General features: G+C 43.0%; 2 protein-coding genes across 2 annotated transcripts; one reads left to right on the top strand and one right to left on the bottom strand.

The window, feature by feature from the left end:
• Positions 1-119: 119 nt before the first annotated feature.
• On the top strand, positions 120-8,444 carry LOC123768844 (uncharacterized). The gene is made up of 9 exons (XM_045759633.2): positions 120-389; positions 1,630-2,138; positions 2,373-2,555; positions 3,040-3,118; positions 4,062-4,181; positions 4,591-4,676; positions 5,626-5,721; positions 6,296-6,455; positions 7,046-8,444. The coding sequence occupies exons 1-9, from the start codon at positions 335-337 to the stop codon at positions 7,249-7,251; spliced, it is 1,494 nt and encodes a 497-aa protein (XP_045615589.1). The 5' UTR covers positions 120-334; the 3' UTR covers positions 7,252-8,444.
• Positions 8,445-8,840: 396 nt separating this feature from the next.
• On the bottom strand, positions 8,841-16,373 carry LOC123768845 (phenoloxidase-activating factor 1). The gene is made up of 10 exons (XM_045759635.2): positions 16,294-16,373; positions 14,235-14,828; positions 12,868-12,935; positions 12,346-12,444; positions 11,735-12,148; positions 11,042-11,202; positions 10,613-10,776; positions 9,826-9,924; positions 9,296-9,456; positions 8,841-9,124 (listed from the first exon to the last, which is right to left on the bottom strand). Exons 2-10 carry the CDS (start codon positions 14,305-14,307, stop codon positions 8,942-8,944), a joined length of 1,422 nt encoding a protein of 473 aa, XP_045615591.2. The 5' UTR covers positions 14,308-14,828; positions 16,294-16,373; the 3' UTR covers positions 8,841-8,941.
• Between the last annotated feature and the right edge of the window lie 3,648 nt (positions 16,374-20,021).

Raw genomic sequence — 20,021 nt, 5'->3', positions numbered from 1 at the left:
AACTTAAAGGTTGAGACATTGCGTGAACGTGAGAGTTCCACTCACCTGTGAGTGTTGGCACCCCTGGAGGTGGAGCTGGGGGTAGTTAAGTAGTCCTGTTATTTCTAACCAGTCTTCATCAGAGCCATAAGGCTTCCAGACCTCTCGGCTGCCTCACATTCTATCCTCTGTAATAATTTATTTAACGAGTGCTTGGAAAACAAACAAGTTATGGCTTTTGTGTTGGCCGGTGTTTGACTGGATTAGTCTTAAAGCCTCAATAGTGTTTCGTTGTGGTGTGTGGAATACCGCGGGCCACTGAGGCGCAGGTTCGACACCCTGTACAGTGTTTACAATGGGCGTGAAGAAGCAGACGCTCGTCTTTGTACTGTCTGCCACGGTAGTGTTTTGTGAGTAGTCTTACAGCTACGTTCATTATATCGTTAGCATACACACATACATTGCTAGCACGCACACATAAAAGGATACACAACCTATACATGTGTATAGATACAGATATGCATGTGTATACACACATATATGCACCCTATACATACAAGCGTGTGCACTTATAAAATGAATTATAGGCAAATGTACCAAAAGTGCGGTAACATAGTGGTCCGAAAATACAGTGCTTGTTATAACGTTACGTATTCTGTACCCATATAGTATAGCGCCTCATGAACCTGTTCCCATGTACTATAGCGCCTCATGAACCTGTTCCCATGTACTATAGCGCCTCATGAACCTGTTCCCATGTACTATAGCGCCTCATGAACCTGTTCCCATGTACTATAGCGCCTCATGAACCTGTTCCCATGTACTATAGCGCCTCATGAACCTGTTCCCATGTACTATAGCGCCTCATGAACCTGTTCCCATGTACTATAGCGCCTCATGAACCTGTTCCCATGTACTATAGCGCCTCATGAACCTGTTCCCATGTACCATAGCGCCTCCTGCGCGAGTGGATAGTGCAGATCAGAGCACAGCTCCTCACGCTTACGGTATTATTAGGAATCATGACAATGTTTGTGTTCTCGCCGCTAGGCTGAGATGCGGTGTCACGTACCGGAAGCACGCATGGTTGCGGCTCCGTGCGGTAACCGTACAGAGCAACGAATACACCCTAAGGCGCGTGCGCATTTATACGTGCACGCTTGCGTAATTAAAATCCCACATATACATCTAGAAGATCAATGGGCTCATACTACACAAAACTCCTGGTTCATATTACACACATTCATAAAATATACATAACCTATTACAGTGGTTTTATGTGTAGGCCTAGAGGTTACATATTAAATAAAGCATTAATATAGGCATAAAAGTACTATGTGAACACAATGCACGTCAGGGATAATGTACACTCTTTGAGGACAAGAGTAAGCTTACTAGTTGGTGAGTAATCTCTCGTGGTGGACTTAATATCACTTCAGTTTGTTGTTGTTTAAGATACCCTACCTGGAACAAAAAGCTCAAAGTAGCACGGGCTATGGTGAGCCCGTAGATCACATCAGAGATTGGTAGGCCTTAAGCCTTACACCAAACCAAAAACATGCTTTCAGATCAATTTTATTATGAAACATTAGAATTTTTGGTTGGCGAATTTAAAATTCACCAAAGTAAAATATACTCTTTGTTTTTCAGTGATAATTAACAGCGAAAGCTTACTAACGTCAAGAGATAGAATCAAAGTACAAGAAACATCAGAAGACAGTGAATCAAAACTCATCACCAGGCAAAATATTGGTCAAAACTTGGAGAAAGTAGATTTGCGAAGCTCTTACGGGGGTGACTCGCCTATATGGAAAGCAGTGGAAAATTCTGTACATAGTTACGAGAAGCCCATTGATACTCCTGTCGAAGAGAAATATTACGAACCTGTAAGGAAAGTCATGAATATTCTTGAAAATAAGACATTTGAGAGCGCAAGAGACTTTATTAAAGGCTTTATACATTCGATTCAGGAGAATAATATAAATTCCAGCGTAGAAAATGTGAAAAGTGCGCCGAAAATTAAACCACATGTATCAGAGAGCAGTAATCTCACCACAGAAAACAGGAACACCAGGATGGGTCCAACTGTAGCGTCGCGGGGCGTCCCTGTCGTTACTACACACCTGGGGAACAGATCACAACCTTGGCTCGAATCCCAGGTAAGAGTGACTCTGTTGTCTCATCAACAATAATTACAAAAAAATATATATATATACATATATCTATATATACATATATCAATGAAAAGGACTGCAAGAACCATTAAAAATTCTATTTATACCGCGAATTAATGTTTATGTTGTAATTACTCTTTTTTTTTTTTTAATTACATCACACTTCCGGACAGAGACTTACTGTCTCCCTGTTTACTTCTCACTGCAAATTGGTAACAGGAGCTGCCTGGGGTAGGTCGTCTGGGGCGGCCGGTGCTGGTGGTGGAGGCCGGCGCCAAGGTGCACCACAACGTTACCTGGCACGGCTTTCCAGCCCCTGTCCTCACCTTCAAGATCCTGGGCCGCCTGGGCAACACCATGGGCGTCTACGCCAGCCTCTGGGCCCTAGGCAGGATCTACGACGTGAGTCCTGATGAATATAACGTTAGTCATTGGGACTTGAATATGCTTTCTAAAGTATTTATGCATTTTGACATATTTTTCAGATGGGGAAAATAGTCTTTTTTCCCCCTAGCTGCCTTTGTGTCAGTATCTTTGAGTCTATATTTACATTTTTTACATATCTACTGTCAATGTTCTATCCCTTAACAAATCAAATGTGAGCTCATTTATCATCTGGTTGCCAATTACAAGTTGTTGGGTCCGATATTCTTTGAATGTTGAGAATGTATCCATAAACACTTCTCAATCTGTAATTATTGGGATTTCTGTCTATATTTATGTTTCTTTCAGGAAAGTTTGAATACTGTAGCTGCAGATCCTACACTAACATTCTCACTAAATTTACTGTCAAACTTGCGTTCCCACTTATATCTCTGCCTTGAAATATATATCTCTGCCTTATATTTCAACATTTGAAAACTGTATTTAAACTTCAACATTACAGGTGAAAGTGTTCATGGAGGAAGGAGTCGTGAAGAGGTTGCGTCCGTTATTCCCTCACCTCACAATGTCCCCTCTGCCTGGTGAGTCCTCATTACTCCCTCATTGTGCTCCCTCTACTTGGGGACTCCCTCCCTCACTATCTTCCTCACTGTATCACCACTGATTACTGAGTGCATCAGTGAGTCCTCTCTGGTCCCTCGCCACGTCCCCTGAGTCCACATTACTCCACTTATGATGCTCTGTCTGGTGAATCTCCCCTGGACGGTAGAGCAACGGTCTCGCTTCATGCAGGTCGGCGATCAATCCCCGACCGTTCAAATGGTTGGGCACCCTTCCTTTCCCCTGTCCCATCCCAAATCTTTATCCTGACCCCTTCCCAGCGCTATATAGTCGTAATGGCTTGGTGCTTTGGTAATTCTGATAATTCCTTCCTTCCTTCTCCTTATATCCTCTGCCTTTTTGTGTGGAGAGTTCTTCTTCCCTCACCGTGTCCTATTTTGTGGCAAGTCTCTCTTGTAGGTAGAGTGTGACGGGCAGGAGGAATATAAAGTCTCGCGTAGGCACAGCGTATAACTATCTATCAAGACTGAACAGTACATGCAGCAATTGTTCAAATGTGTTTCACATTACATAGCCTTAATTTATACTTTCCAACTATTGAATAATCAGATTATCAAAGTCTCTGGCTAATATTTGAATTGAGCTAAGCGATAATTTTACTAAAGAAAATTAAATTAATTTCTACTAGATTAGACCTAAATAGAGTAATTTTTTATTATTGAAGCCAGGCAACAGGATGGTTTGAATTTCTAGCATAAAGTGCACTTGAATCCTGAATTGTGCTGATATATTTACGCTGTCAGTTTCTCTAGTCAAAATGGTTTACCATGTTGTGCCATTTACAGGTTTGGTGCTTACTTTTGATAATTACTTACTTTGTGCCATTTCAAATTTATTACAATAAATATGATTTATTTCCTCCCTCTTAACACCTCTTTATCTGCCCCTCACGATGCTCCACAGTGCCGATGATGGGGGCGTCGTGGCTCTGTGTGGGTGCCGGGTCACCCACTCTCACCGACTATACTTCACTTCAGGAAGCAGCAGCCGGACTGAAGGGACCCAGAGCCATAGTGGCGGATGGTGAGTTGCCTGTTGGAGCACAGGTGGTGGTGAGGTGGTGGTGAGGTGGTGGTGAGGTGGTGATGAGGTGGTGGAAGCTGGTGATGAGGTGGTGGTAACTGGTGATGAGGTGGTGGAAGTTGGTGATGAGGTGGTGGAAGCTGGTGATGAGGTGGTGGAAGCTGGTGATGAGGTGGTGGAAGTTGGTGATGAGGTGGTGGTAACTGGTGATGAGGTGGTGGTAACTGGTGATGTGGTGGTGGAAGCTGGTGGTAATTGCAACACTGACGAGCGATGATGGTGATTATAGGACTTTTTTTTTACAAATTTGCACAATTATATTTGTATTGCTCAACTAAAACTAAATGCATAATGCATAATTTTGAAATAATAGCGTAGCTGCCACAGGTAATAGTGATGATTCCTTTAGGTTACCCGTTTGAGATGCAGATCTTCAACGCTTTCAGGGATGATCTGGTGCAAGAGTTTACCTTCAGCCGTAAGCTTCAGCAAGAGGTGAGTGCCTCCACAGTTTGACACAAATAGGTTATGAACTTACATTAAAGTGCCATACATTACAACACGACCAAAACGGCCTATACCACTTGCCCTCAAGTGTTCTACACTGTCCAGTGCTCAGAGACTTTCGATAGTGTCTACTTTTCTATAAAAAATTTACATACCTGCATATGAAATACATTGACGAAATATATAATTTTACATGCATTGTTATAGCTTGACAGTGGATTATTCCTGCCTGAAGTCAGTATAGGCTGTCTTGAGTGATGACAGTCCTGCCTGAAGTCAGTATAGGCTGTCATGAGTGATGACAGTCCTGCCTGAAGTCAGTATAGGCTGTCATGAGTGATGACAGTCCTGCCTGAAGTCAGTATAGGCTGTCATGAGTGATGACAGTCCTGCCTGAAGTCAGTATAGGCTGTCATGAGTGATGACAGTCCTGCCTGAAGTCAGTATAGGCTGTCATGAGTGATGACAGTCCTGCCTGAAGTCAGTATAGGCTGTCATGAGTGATGACAGTCCTGCCTGAAGTCAGTATAGGCTGTCATGAGTGATGACAGTCCTGCCTGAAGTCAGTATAGGCTGTCATGAGTGATGACAGTCCTGCCTGAAGTCAGTATAGGCTGTCATGAGTGATGACAGTCCTGCCTGAAGTCAGTATAGGCTGTCATGAGTAATGACAGTCCTGCCTGAAGTCAGTATAGGCTGTCATGAGTAATGACAGTCCTGCCTGAAGTCAGTATAGGCTGTCATGAGTGATGACAGTCCTGCCTGAAGTCAGTATAGGCTGTCATGAGTGATGACAGTCCTGCCTGAAGTCAGTATAGGCTGTCATGAGTGATGACAGTCCTGCCTGAAGTCAGTATAGGCTGTCATGAGTGATGACAGTCCTGCCTGAAGTCAGTATAGGCTGTCATGAGTGTGTGACAACAGTTAGTGCCTACAGGCCCAGGACTTCCTGCACACAGTCGCCGCCTCTACAGCCCCAACCACCTTCGTCGGGGTCCACGTCCGACGGACGGACTTTGCTGCCGCCTTACAGGTGAGGTTACCAGAGACTGGGAAATAGCAAAAGTTGTAAATATAAATAAAAACAATCATGAGGTGGGAGAAATACAGAGGAACTTTAGCCTAGTGAGTTGAGGCAAGAATCCACAAGCTCTGTCATTCATTATTATACATTAATCATGTTTGTTGCATGTTGTTTGATTCCCAGACGAAATTTTATTTATGTGTATCAGTGTAAACAAAATTATTATTACACATAATCATAGGAAATCTTTAGTAGTTATCCCTCTACGCTTGTTCTTCAGCTGTGATTGTTTTGTATTGCATATAAACAGTAAGGTTCGTAATCACAGTTTTTTAAATTTACACAGAAAAGAACGAAATGAGTGATCCTTAAATGTTAATATTAAAAATAGGTTGATGTAAGCCTATTGTTCTTGTCCAAGAGTCCCCCTCTTCCATTCCACCCATCCCCCGCCCCTCCCTCCCCAGTCCCCTCTTCTTCCCCACCCCCAGTCCTCTCTTCCATCTTTCCCCACCCCCCCGGAAAACGCCTGTCCCCTACTTATCCTGAAGACAGTGTCTCTATCATGTCTTATCTCCTACAGCAACTGTTCAGGATCTCCGGCCCCGGCGAGGACTACCTTAGACGAGCTCTGGACTTCTACCGTCGACGCCTCCCGCGGGTGACCTTCGTGGTAGCTTCGGACGACATGGATTACGTGATGGAGGTCCTCATCCGGGAGAAGGATGTAGTCTTTGCTCCAGGTATACCTCTCCTCTCCTTCCCTTGCTGATGATTTGTCTCTTGTTGTAATTGTTTTAGATTTAGCTACTCGGAACAAAGAGTTCCAAGTAGCACGGACTACTTGGCCGTAGTGAACTTACCTGCTTGATAGGGTTCTGGGAGTTCTTCTAATCCCCAAGTCCGGCTGGAGGCCAGGCTTGGGGGAGTAGAAGACTGTGGTTTGCCTCTATCCACTGCTTACTCAAATAGTTTCCGTCTACCTCACTATCCTTCACCATCTCCACTATTGTCCACCTCCACCATCCTTCACCCCCTACCGACTTCCATACAACTTAGCCCTTTACAACATATGAACCTAGTTAGAAGACAAAATTAACTAGCTTCGAGAAAATATTGTGACTTGTGTAATATGTGATAGTGTGAGTGTGTGACTATAGCCACTGTGCGACACTCAGGCCTTTCACTACAACACTCTCTTGGGGGAACGATTGTAATGCTTGTAACAATAAAAAAGTTCCTCAAAGAGGTTGTGATGCTAAGAGTGGGGAAGGTTTGTTGTGTGTGTGAGTCGTGGTGTTGGCAGCGTGAATTATGATATCGGCTTTGTTAGGTACTCCTCCGGAGCTGGACCTGGCGGTGCTGGTGGCCTGTAACCACTCCGTCATCACCCTCGGCAGCTACGGGTTCTGGGCAGCTTACCTCGCCGGTGGCGCCGTCGTATACCCGGATCTTCAGCCCAAGATGAACGAGTACTCCTTCTCTCGGGCCTACTACGAGAGAGCCAACCTCACCCAGTTCATCCCACTCCCTCCCTGAGGCAGACAGAGCGTGTGGTGTTTCACCTGTGTGACTCCCTAGACCTAAACCCCCTCCCCCCTCAACAAACCATACTAGTTATCAATCTCGCTAAATAAACGGTTCCATCCTCACGTATAAGTCTGTGAGGATGAAGGGAAAATGGTGAAGGGGTAGGTGGTGAATGGGTGGAAAGTTGCTAAACTATAGAGAAGGTGGTGAATGATGGCAAAGGTGGTGAAGAAGAGGAATGGGGCAAAGGAGAAGGAAAATGGTATGGATAGTGAAAGTGGCAAAAGAGAGGGAAGGTGTGTGGTTAAGATGGTTATAATATAGACAATCGTGTGTAGTGCAGACGGTTACAGTGATGATTGTAGTGAAGACGTAGTGTCCTTCCCGAGTGGGTACCCGAGCAACGCCGGGTACCCACTCTAGTTTAATTTATTTTTTAGATATAGGTATGAAATTATATCGATGAAAGCCGTCGCTTATTCATGGATAGCAGGTTTTTATACAATTAACTAACACCTACACTAGCCTATCGGCCCCTGGAGTCTTAAATTGTCGCCAACGTGTGTTGGTTGTGGGAACGTGAGTATAAACACAACATTGATTATTCTCTTTGATAGTTTTTGACTTGTTATGTTTGCTTCGGACCATTTCAGGAGTTGAGTAGCATCAGAGTGATTAAAACTGCCAAAATTTAGGATTTAATAGAATTTTCCATAGTTTACGCACTTATATGTGATTTTTTTCAATAATGCACGTATGATTATATTAAAGTTTGCCTCGATTTAAAAGGCTTGGTTCTGCAGAAGTAGTGACTTAAATCTTACGAATTAGATATATTTTTCCATTGCTGAAACCTCGGATGATTTGTAGTCAGCCTTTTTCTAAGGTACTTTTTAGATACACTGTACTGCATTTATCGGTGAGTATACACTGAGAGTTTACTTAGTTCTGAATTATGTGCATGACTAAATTATACCAGCTGCTTGATCAGCAAGGCACTATGGTAGCCGTAGCGACTCTCCCCGAGGTCTGTAGGCCATACGCCCAACAATAAATCCAATTGATAAACTTGAAGGTGACCTTACAACAGCCGACAGCTTGACCTGTGGTTATCACTCTAGTCTTGAACACTTGCACACTCTAACTTATGTAATTGTTGATAAATAAAATATAAGTACAAGCTGAAAGTTATGATTGCCTCTTTAACATAGTACAGCATCATCTATGCAGCTTCTTAGTGAAGGAAACTGTTCAGTATTACAGCAAAACATGTTCAGACGATGAGTCACAATAACGTGGCTGAAGATATGAAGACCAAACTACACACCAGATGATGAGGGGACGAAGACGTTTCGGTCCATCCAGGACCATTATCACAATAGACTTGATAATGGTTCAGGACGGACCGAAACGTCGTCGTTCCCTCATCTTCTGGTGTGTGGTTTAGTCTTCATACAGCAAAACAAGTTTTTTTTCTTTCTGTGCATTGAGAGCATTCAGGATGCAGAGATTGTAAATCCAGGAGCCGTGGGTCTTTGGTGATGAAAGCAAACCATTCATGTGACTCTATTTAGGAAACTCCACTTTAGCAAAATTAATTTCTTCAGAAGAACATTTAATAAAAGTATAACATTTCCCCATATGTTTTAACATTTTTTTGAGTGTGACCATTACAGTATTTTGACAAATACCAATAGCATCAGCTTCGGGCAGCCATGTTATTGAGAAATTTCTTCAGTACCAGTTCGACCCAGAAGCGGTAGGGTTGGACGAGGGTGTAGGCGACAGGGACGGTGGAGCGGGCGTTTGCAAACCCGCCCACACCCACTACGCGAACCCGCCCCGTCCGGTCGTCCTCCATCAACAACACAGACTTCCCCACCTGAAACACGAACTCTGTGAATCATTCACCTCATTTATCACTTTCTAGTTCTCTTTAATGCATTTGCCAAAGAGTGCAATTTCAAAGGTTTTCCTGACTTTGTGGATCTTCGTGCAGTCATCAATCTAAGATCGCACTATTGTCAGTGAATGCGTCATGCAAATCAGTTACCGTTTCAAAGCTGATGTAGACGCAAAGGTGCTTCTCAGTGAGCAGTGTATGTATCATTGAGGAGAAGTCGGGGTCGACGCGGGTCCTGTAGTAGCAGGGAGCTGCCCCCTCCGCCCCCACCATCGATTCCATGTATCTCCTTGCTATTCGTCCCTCTGGAACTAAAAATTAAATAATATATATATATATATATATATATATATATATATATATATATATATATATATATATATTTATATGTGTGTATATATATATATATATATATATATATATATATATATATATATATATATATATATATATATATATATATATATATATATACACGCAAATGAACCACAGTGAAATAATTACAAAAGTTTTTGGTTTGCCTCACTATGATTCATTTGTTTCCAAAGGTCTCGTACTTATGAGATATATACGCCAATTTACACGTGAAGGTGAAGCAAGTATTAACAGCTACCAAGTCACAGTACACACGATGGTCGCATGATTTTGTTTCGGCACATCAATGTTAAATAGAGACTTACGGTCCACGATGTTGTTGAAGCCGGCGACGGTGACCAGGTAGGCGGCCTCTAGGTCTTGTTCCTCGAACACCCCCGGCAGACACACTGGCTGGATGTGATCTGGAGACATCCCACCTGGGTTATGGTACACACACCTCCACACACCACAAAAGTCAATTAAGAATAAACTGAAATAATCAGGGGCTTGGGGTCTCAATAACTGATTTGGGGTTACTACCAGGAATTATATTTCAAATACAAATAAATGACATATGTTAAAATGTTACTTCTGTTATAGGCAATGTAAAAGTTGTTCCCAAGAATATTCACAAAGATCGAGCCCAGTTCTGTCGACAGGGCCCCCCCAGACTCAAAAGGCCAGTGCATCATATTCGATTTAAGCAACCAAGGCTACGGTGGTGGCCTGAAACTGTTCTGATCTGAATTTTACTAATGAACTTCGCTGTCTTTTAAATTAACTAAATATTAAGAGGCACAGATATTGGAAACTAACCCTTCTCTATACTTACAACCTCACCCAGCGGTTGGTGAGGTCAAACGAAAATTTCAACATGCAGTTTCATTATAACTATTGGATTGACTCAACTGATAAGACCCTACCTACTGTCCTCATTGGTCACTGATAGAATTCGAACTCTAGACATCGTGACAGTAAACTTACCTCAGGTGCGTTGACGCCAGATAGTACCAGGCTACCAGACAAACCCGGCTAAATACTAATGAACCTATAGCTGGCCACTACTGTAATTTCTAACATCACAGTAAGATAGCTGGATACAGTACTCACCGTTAAATACAAAAGGCTGGGCCAACTCGAGGATGCCAATGTTGAGGCCGGAGAAGAGATCATCTTTGCTCTCAATATCCGGATGGATTCTGCGCCCCGCTACATAATTCTCCACGGCACCTTGGTCCGGTACCACGCCCGACCTGCTGGCCTGCACCACGTTGCTGCAGGCAGACACCCATGTTATACTTCACGCACTTCACTGGGCGCCCGTGCTTCTGGTGTGTTTGTGTCACACTTGTGCAATTATCTCAATTTTGCATCAGGGGAAAACTCAAGCATTTACTTTATATATTTAAGATATAAAACAATTATTGCATGAAGAAACTACTGTTACATTTAACCACTGGCCCATGTATATAAATAAATAATTTTTACTTGTATGTTAGGAACCAGCCGTTGCCTGAATTGTTATAGTCATACACTCACATGTGTGGGGAGGCAACACAGTCAGCGTCAGTGAGGACGTGGAAGTTGGTGATGATGACGCCGGTACAGCGGTAGTGGAACCTGCCGTTCTCCCGGGAGCCCAGCGCCACCAGCCACGGCAGCTGCCCGCCCTCCAGCGCCGCTGTTGTGTTCAGCGGGTTCTGCGACCAGGGATAAGCGCTCAGATTACAATAGCCCCACAAGCATTTTTTTAATGATGATGATTATTATTATTATTATTATTATTATTATTATTATTATTATTATTATTATTTTAATGGGGTACACTCGCTGTAGTCCATCCACCTGCTAATGGTCTCGTTTTAGTACGCCAGAGATGCAAATATCAAAATGTACTGTTTTTATGAAACATAAAGGCACTGGAATTGTAAGCTTTTGGTTATGTATTTTTGAGAATTGGCGTCGTTAGGTTAGGTGGATTGGTGTAAGTTGGTGCGCGTACCTACGTGCAAGGTGTGGGTACACACGCTGTGGTGCAATGGTGTTGAGTCCCCGAGGTGCCAAGTGGTACAAGAGTTGTGCTGTATAACTGAAAATGTTATTCACACAACCTCCTTTATTACCATTTAACCAATTATAATAATTATTATTTTTACTCATAGTTTGGCCCTAAAGGCATGACCTACCTGGTCATGGCCTTCCTGAGTATCAGGAACCTCTCTCAGTACTCACCCGTCCACAATCGAGCGGCAGAACAAGTTCGATGCCGGATGCCGCCAAGACATCCTTGACGCGGTCGAGGAACACCTGGGCCGTTGGTGTGGCCGTCGGCCTTGAGGGCCTGGTAAAAGTGTCAACCATGACAGCACCTGGTATAGTGGCTACGTTCACCTTGGTGGTCCTCGTCACCGTGGTGGGGTCAACCACGGTGGTCCTCGTTGGTATGGTGGTAGTGGATGAGGCAGTAATGTCAGCGATGGCAGTGGGCATGATGGTAGCTGACGTGAGGGTAGCTTCGGTTGTCCGTGAGGTGGGCATCATAGATTCGGTGATCTCCTCGGCAAGTTGGAGCAGGTCGTGCATGAGAGAGTCGTGGGCAGCCTGAGATCCTTCCATCGACATCATTCGCACCATGTCGTCGATGGTCTGTACCACCACACGCCGGTAGGGGAAACAAGTGAAGTTCTCGGTTAAACACCTGCGACACGATATATTAAACCCAGAAATTCATAATAATTAAAAGTGCTAACAGAATGTTCGAATGAGAACATCCAGACTGTCTTCAACACATTTATCACCCCTAGACAACGAGATCCGTGAGAGGGCGGCAAGGTTGTCCTCACCTTCCTTGTCTTGACCATAGGTGAGGGCCGTAGGATTGAGCGGATGCGGCGGCGGTGCCTCGACGCCAGGGGCTCCGACGCCGACGTCGTCAGTACCATCTGTAGGAGAGTGAAAGGTGAGCAACATAGCACCTTCACAGTGGATACGTTTCTTTATGAACTAGGCTTCATTCTGCTTGTAGATTAGACCGCCCTATGAAAGGGATGCTTTGGAAGGGACCCCTGGGGATATTGTGAACCTAAGAAACTTCCCAGGGGTGGTGAGCGCCTGAGATTATATTAATTGTGAAAGTGGAAGGCCACAGTAATGGTGAGCAGAATAAAATATCCATAGATTATCAAAGTGAAGATTACAGTGAGTGTGATTGAGACTAGCCAGTGACGATGAACGAGAGATAAGAGTGGTGGCGAACAAGAGAGATAGTGGTGGCGAACAAGAGAGATAGTGGTGGCGAACAACAGAGCTGTTGGTGCTGAATGTGAAGGAACGGTGTGCAGATGAGAAGTGTTATGAAGACTCACCATAGGAGGGAGGGAGGTGGCGTGGGTGGCGACGGTGGTGGTGGTGGCGGGCACTGGCTGCACCATCCCTGCCACACAACACAATACAAAACATATATTACAATACAAAAGATAACCCTAGCTCTTCTATAACATATTACATAGTATACAACTTATTTACATAATAGTAGACCTAACTACTCACAGGAAATAAACGTAAATACACGTTGCGGTTTTCTGTGACAGTTTTGGAACGTGATACTGCTTGTGGCGCGTCAATACCACGCCGGCATGATCAATGTTACAAAATGAATAACATAAATCAGCCTATCACGATGAGTTATGACAATTCTGTCACGATATGATTTAGAGACCAAAGTGTTTCGTGATCAGTAATGAACAGTACACCTTGTTTCACGAGCAGTTATGAACGGTACACAGCCTAAACGAAGTTGTTAACAATACACCATGTCACGTATTGCTATTAACAGTTCATATTGTGTCACGAAGAGTTATGAACAGTCCACAGTATGTATGAACAGTTATTAAGAGCTGTATAGACTATAGAGTTATGTGTCGACATTGGTTAATGATGTACGACCTGTCGAACTACGGCTGAATGCACTGTGTCAATGGGAGTGCTGTCAATACACAATGTGTGTCAAGGTCTGTTATGACAACACATTCAATAAATTTTGAGTTATGACAGTAACCAATGTGTTGCAATAGAATTTTATCCGATATTATGATATTTGATTTTTTTTTTTTACAAAAATTATATACAGTACAGGGTTCTGTAACAATTTTGGTGTGTACATACAATGCATTCACATTAGCACAGTGGTTAGCTACAGTTAATTAAAAGGGAGAAAGCAATAAGTTAATTAGGTATATTTATCGCAAAGTCTATAATGCACAAAGCATTTTGGAAAGGTCTTGAAGCTAACATAATGATTGTGGTAAACATTGAGAATTTACAGTGATATTTAAGTTAACAAAATTACAGTAAATCGCAATGTACCTTAACCTGCAGACATCTTGGTAGACCTATTGGCAGGTGCTGATTCATAAATTCTGGTAATAACTATTTAACAGTAGTTCGAGGATAAGGTATTGCCGGTGATCAATTGTACTGATGTAGTTATATTTGGAGATAGTAATAAGTGAACTAGATGCTAAAGGTTCTTGAATAAATGTTATATAATATTGTAGACAACATAACATGGTTAATAAAAATGAGATTAAATGCTGTATTATGACAGTAAGCGTTGACCAGGACGTCCCTGTATTATGTCAGTAAGCGTTCACCAGGAAGTACTTGTATTATGATGACAAGCGCTCGCCAAGACGTACCTGTATTATGGCAGTAAGCGTTCGCCAAGACGTACCTGTATTATGGTAGTAAGCGTTCACCAGCCCCTGTAGGTTGAGCAACACAACCATCACCACCTCCACCACCATCTTCTGCTCATATGGGACGTAAGTCTAGTTGGCTCTTCCTCCTTACGTCTCTTGTTTGTATTGCGTGTTCAGATTTTGCTCTCAACTTGAAATGATTAGATAGTAGAGTGTGACTAGTCCTATATGTTTTGTGGTGTTTCTTCCGCTTCGGAGCGGTCGGAACGGCTTAGGTACGGTCGGAACTGGCCCGTGTGGCCGTAGGTGCCTGTGTCTGGCAGAAGGAAGAGCTTGCGGGACTGTTAAGGAAGCTGTCGCAGATGCCTCAGGCAGGGTCTTTTGTGAATTAATAAAGATTTTGGCAATGTTCTTTCAGTTTAAAACATGTTTTTAGGATTCTTTCAAATAAAAAAAATTGGTAACGCTCTTCCAAGCATATATAGGTTTTTGCAGTGTTCTTCCAGTAAAAAAATCAAGTTTTGGTTTAATTTGTCCAGTTTAAAACAAGTTTTGGTTCAGTTCTTCCAGTATAAAACAGGTTTTGGCTGAGTGCTTCAGTTAAAGCAGGTTTAGGACCAGCCTCTCTGAAAGGATAAAATAGTACTCAAATTATTGTATAAGGTATTTGTTTAATTTAGGACGATTGCAGCACATCACAACTGTCAGCATGAGATGACGTGATTATACCACCTGCTACATCTCACTGTGTAAAGTTGCCCTTGCATCATTCCTACACTATTTAACATACTTGCCAGCAGTCAAGTATTACAGGCTCACCATAGCCCGTGCTACATGGAAATTTTAGTTCCGAGTAGCTAAATCTAAAACAACAACAACAGTCAAGTATTAATAACCTCTCAATCCCCTGCAACACACAAACACTTTGATATCAATGTTTTCAGATGATGTAAAACTAAAGAGACGAGACATAACAGGGAAGAAACTCTATGATTCTCTGCAAAGAGATCTCGGCATACTCTCAAGAGTCTAGTGCGAAGTTATAGGATAGGAACAGGAGTTATAATCCCCGTACCTCCGAACAGAATGAAGGGAAGACAGATTACGGTATCACCCATAATATCAGAGGTTCACATTAGCAGAATAACGCCAAAGGGGTGTGCCACACTGACCAACGTCCTTGTAGCCTACATGAATCTGAGCAAAGCAGCCTTCCGGGGTACATAAACAATTTATGAGACCAGATCAAGTGTGGGTCTCATGTTCAATTCCCCGGTATGGCATTTCCACCTGAAAAGAACATATAATTAAGCTAGAAAAGGTTCAGAAATATTATACCAGGCTTCTTCCTGAGCTGAGGGGCCAGAGCAATGAGGAAAGACAGGATATTAGACCTCGCCACACTGGAAGAGTTGAGGAAAACAGGGGACATTGACACGATATTGAAGATTTCTAAGGGAAATTGATCAAGTAGACAGAAGCAACGTTAAGAACTAGGAACAGCAGAACGAGGGGACACAGATGAACTAGACACAAACGAGTTACAGAAATATTAAAAGGAACTTTTTCAACGTAGAGTGGCAAGAAAGTGGAATGGTTTAAATACAGAAGTGGTGAAATCGAGGTAAATACGCAAGAGTAGTTGTAAATATGATAAGCACGTAGGAACTAAGTCTTTTCATCAGAGAAATGCAAGGAAAGCTGCGCTGAGGATCCGATGCCCGACCCTGTAAGTATAGTTAGTTGAGTATATTATAGTGAATACCCGCATACATAGCACCGAGTACCCGCACACAGAATATATAGCACCGAGTACCAGCACACAGAATATATAGCACCGAGTACCGCACACAGAATATATAGCACCGAGTACCGCACACAGCATACCAAGAATGTAGCCGTTCCGTTGTTACGCTCACGTGACACAAAATTTAGTCCAAATCTAATACATAGAGTAATTCATTAGCCCAAAGACGAATATTATTGTATTTATTTCATTTAAGACACAATTAATAATTCCCTATACGATTCAAACAGGCACTGAAACTTTATGTATAAAAGATGTAAACTTCCAGTATTAAAGTTAGTTACTTCTGGAAGTTTAAAACGTAAGCAGAACGTCACAGATGCCACACGCGGCGTTCATCTGTGGTAACACCAGCGTGAGCAGTGCTGGTGCCTCGCGTGCCAGAGGAATGTTAGTGCCACTCTGGGACTCCTGTCACCTGCGTGTGTTGGGACTCCCGTCTCCTGGGTGTGTACTGGGACTCCTGTCACCTGCGTGTGTTGGGACTCCCGTCTCCTGGGTGTGTACTGGGACTCCCGTCTCCTGGGTGTGTACTGGGACTCCCATCTCCTGGGTGTGTGCTGGGACTGTCATCTCCTGGGTGTGTGCTGGGACTCCCGTCTCCTAGGTGTGTGCTGGGAGTCCTATCTCCTGGGTGTGTGCTGGGACTCCCGTCTCCTGGGTGTGTGCTGGGACTCCCGTCTCCTGGGTGTGTGCTGGGACTCCCGTCTCCTGAGTGTGTACTGGGACTCCCATCTCTTGGGTGTGTGCTGGGACTGTCATCTCCTGGGTGTGTGCTGGGACTGTCGTCTCCTGGGTGTGTGCTGGGACTCCCGTCTCCTAGGTGTGTGCTGGGAGTCCTATCTCCCAGGCGTGTATACATTACTCTAACAAGGGGATGTTGCGTGTACCTTACCCGATGAACTGACTTAAAGAGTTAACTACTACCTTAAATCTCCGGAGGTTTTACAGAAAAAAATTACTTCTAATTATTTAATGTTAATCATATACATGCACAAGTATATGGTAACAATTATTGAAAGATATTATATACGCGCTTAACAAATTCAGCAAAAATGCACTGCAAAACAACACGACACTAAGCCAGGGAGGGCAAGTGGGGGAGTGTGCGACCTACCTCTGCCCTGCCACACGGGTAACTGAGGAGCGCCGCAACCCCATCCCCACCTCGCACTCATCAATGGTTAAGTCACACCCTTCTACACACACAACTTCCCTACAGAGAATCTTGCTAGACTTTCTGCCTCAGAGAGCGTCAGTCAAGCTCAGTGCAGGAAAAGCGGCTGAGCCGTGTAGCAGAGTGGCACTCAGTCTGGGTAAGGCTTTCTTGCTCCTCAAGATTTCCGGCATAAAATAAGTACTGAGCTGTACCTTCTCGTTCTGGTTACGATAGTGCATAACAAATATTGCCGCCATGGTCTACGGAAACGTTGGGAAACACTCGTCAGGCCAGCGACCTATAGGGAAGATGACGATGAAACGAAATGCTCCAGTGACAATTTAAGTTTTAGTGTGACATTCGTTATGTACCTCACCACGATCAGTGAGGTCTCTGGTTACTCTGCTGCACTAAGTAATCTCTGTAACAGAAACAAAACTTTCACAAGCTCTCGTGTGTATCTCAACACATTCTCAAGGGTAATGGTCAAGCCATTACCCTTGAGAAAGTCTTAAAATATAAACGAAAGCTTGAGAAAATTCTTGTTTTTGTTCGCCTGTGATTATATATATATATATATATATATATATATATATATATATATATATATATATATATATATATGTCGTACCTAATAGCCAGAACGCACTTCTCAGCCTACTATTCAAGGCCCGATTTGCCTAATAAGCCAAGTTTTCCTGAATTAATATATTTACTATAATTTGTTTCTTATGAAATGATAAAGCTACCCTTTTCACTATGTATGAGGTCAATTTTTTTTTATTGGAGTTAAAATTAACGTAGATATATGACCGAACCTAACCAACCCTACCTAACCTAACCTAACCTATATATATAGGTAAGGTTAGGTTAGGTAGCCAAAAAAAGCTAGGTTAGGTTAGGTTAGGTAGGTTAGGCAGACGAAAAAACATTAATTCATGAAAACTTGGCTTATTAGGCAAATCGGGCCTTGCATAGTAGGCTGAGAAGTGCGTTCTGGCTACTAGGTACGACATATATATATATATATATATATATATATATATATATATATATATATTCCCCACCGTCCCACATATATAATATGTGTTTGGGGAAAAACCACATGTGAAAAATAGAGAATGTTATTTTTGCTAGCATTATAACTAGCATTATAATGCTAGTTATAACTAGTATTATAACTAGCATTACAACATTATAATGCTATCCTAGTTATAATGCCTAGTTATATCCTAGAATGCATTATCCAAGTTATAATGCATTCTCCCTTTTTCACAAATGGTTTTTCCGCATACTTGGATCAGTGTTTTTGTGTCAGGAAGAAGGCTTGACTTTCTTCCTCACACACTATTTTCATCACTGTTATCTTCTCCCCTACATACTGTCCTTATCAATTTAGTCATTAATTGTCACTATACAAGTACCGCTAAGTACCATCATCATCACCATTTTCCTTTTCCATCACTACTTTCCCTCTTTTCACCATCTTCCTTACTACCCTCCCAACCACTAATCACTTTACTTACCCTTCACTATCTTCGCAGCTCTTCGTCACCTTCCCTGTTATTCACTACCTTACTCAGCATTCACCACCTTCCCTACTCATCCCCACCTTCCCTACCCTTCACCACCTCCTCAACTCTTCACCACTTTCCCTTCATTCCTGTAATTAACTCTAGATTTATTTTACATTTATAACGGGCCTAATACTTTTCTCTAAACTCAACTTGGCATCCTTAGAGTGAGTGGGAAAGTGCATACACAAGTACTGTTACAGCAATATAATGTCCATGCAGCTGTAATGAGGAGAGTGGTGGTTACCCTATCGAGAGGACACATTAATCTTTTCCTTATTCTCATTGGTCGTTTTGGGCAGGGAGTCGGTTGTCAACTGGCAGTTCTCGCTTGGTCGTGGTGACGAAAGGTCGCATGTAGGTATAAGCTGCCTGTTGATAACTGTACGACAGTACTTAATATACAATTCTGTATTTGTTGATTATTTAGTTGTTGAGGTCTGTGGTAATGGTCTGGTTGTGTGTAGAAATCCTTTGAAATTGTGATTTTTAATGGAGCCATGTTGTTTAGCATTATCAGTCGCCTTGGAAAAGATGTTTTCAGAGTGTTTGGACTGACTCTGTCATAATAGACACTTAAACGGCAAAGGTATAATTCGTCTTTCTAGGCGATGTATTTAGTATCGGAAGAGTTCTTGAGCAAGTTTTCGTACACTTGTAGTATGTTGGGCTCTGTATCTTCTGATAAACGGCTGGTAGGGTGTCACGTTTCTGGCAATTAGGTTTTCACGACACATTCGTGTGACGGTGATGTCCAGACCAACATGGTTTACGTCAAGCCCACCTCCCGCTGAGAAGGCATTCTTCTCCCCAGTCAGTAATGATTATGTGAGGAAGCTGATTGAGTACACCGCTGTGATGACTGCCCTCTTATGTCTTCATAACGAGACTTCCCGTGACGACCCTCGGCTCACACACTGGCAGCAAGTCTTCCTTCGGTCTTCAAATTCTCTGATGTCTGTCATTTTAAACATTATAGGGATAAATGCACATAATAAAAACAGAGCTGGAGAACATCGTTCATCATAGTATAAGAGCATATAGTAAAGGGGAGCCGGTGGCTGAGCGGACAGAACACTGGACGCATGATCCTGTGGTCCCGGGTTCGAACCCCGGCACCGGCGAGAAACAATGGGCAGAGTTTCTTTCACACTGATGCCCCTGTTTCTTAGCAGTAAATAGGTACCTGGGAGTTAGTCAGCTGTCACGGGCTGCTGCCTGGGGGTGGAGGCTTGGTCGAGGACCGGGCCGCGGGGACACTAAAGCCCCGAAATCATCT

This window comes from Procambarus clarkii, chromosome 83 (genome assembly GCF_040958095.1).
Source record: "Procambarus clarkii isolate CNS0578487 chromosome 83, FALCON_Pclarkii_2.0, whole genome shotgun sequence".
Taxonomy (NCBI): domain Eukaryota; kingdom Metazoa; phylum Arthropoda; class Malacostraca; order Decapoda; family Cambaridae; genus Procambarus; species Procambarus clarkii.
The sequence above is the reverse complement of the archived record's forward strand: the minus strand, read 5'-3'. Positions and strand labels throughout refer to the sequence as shown.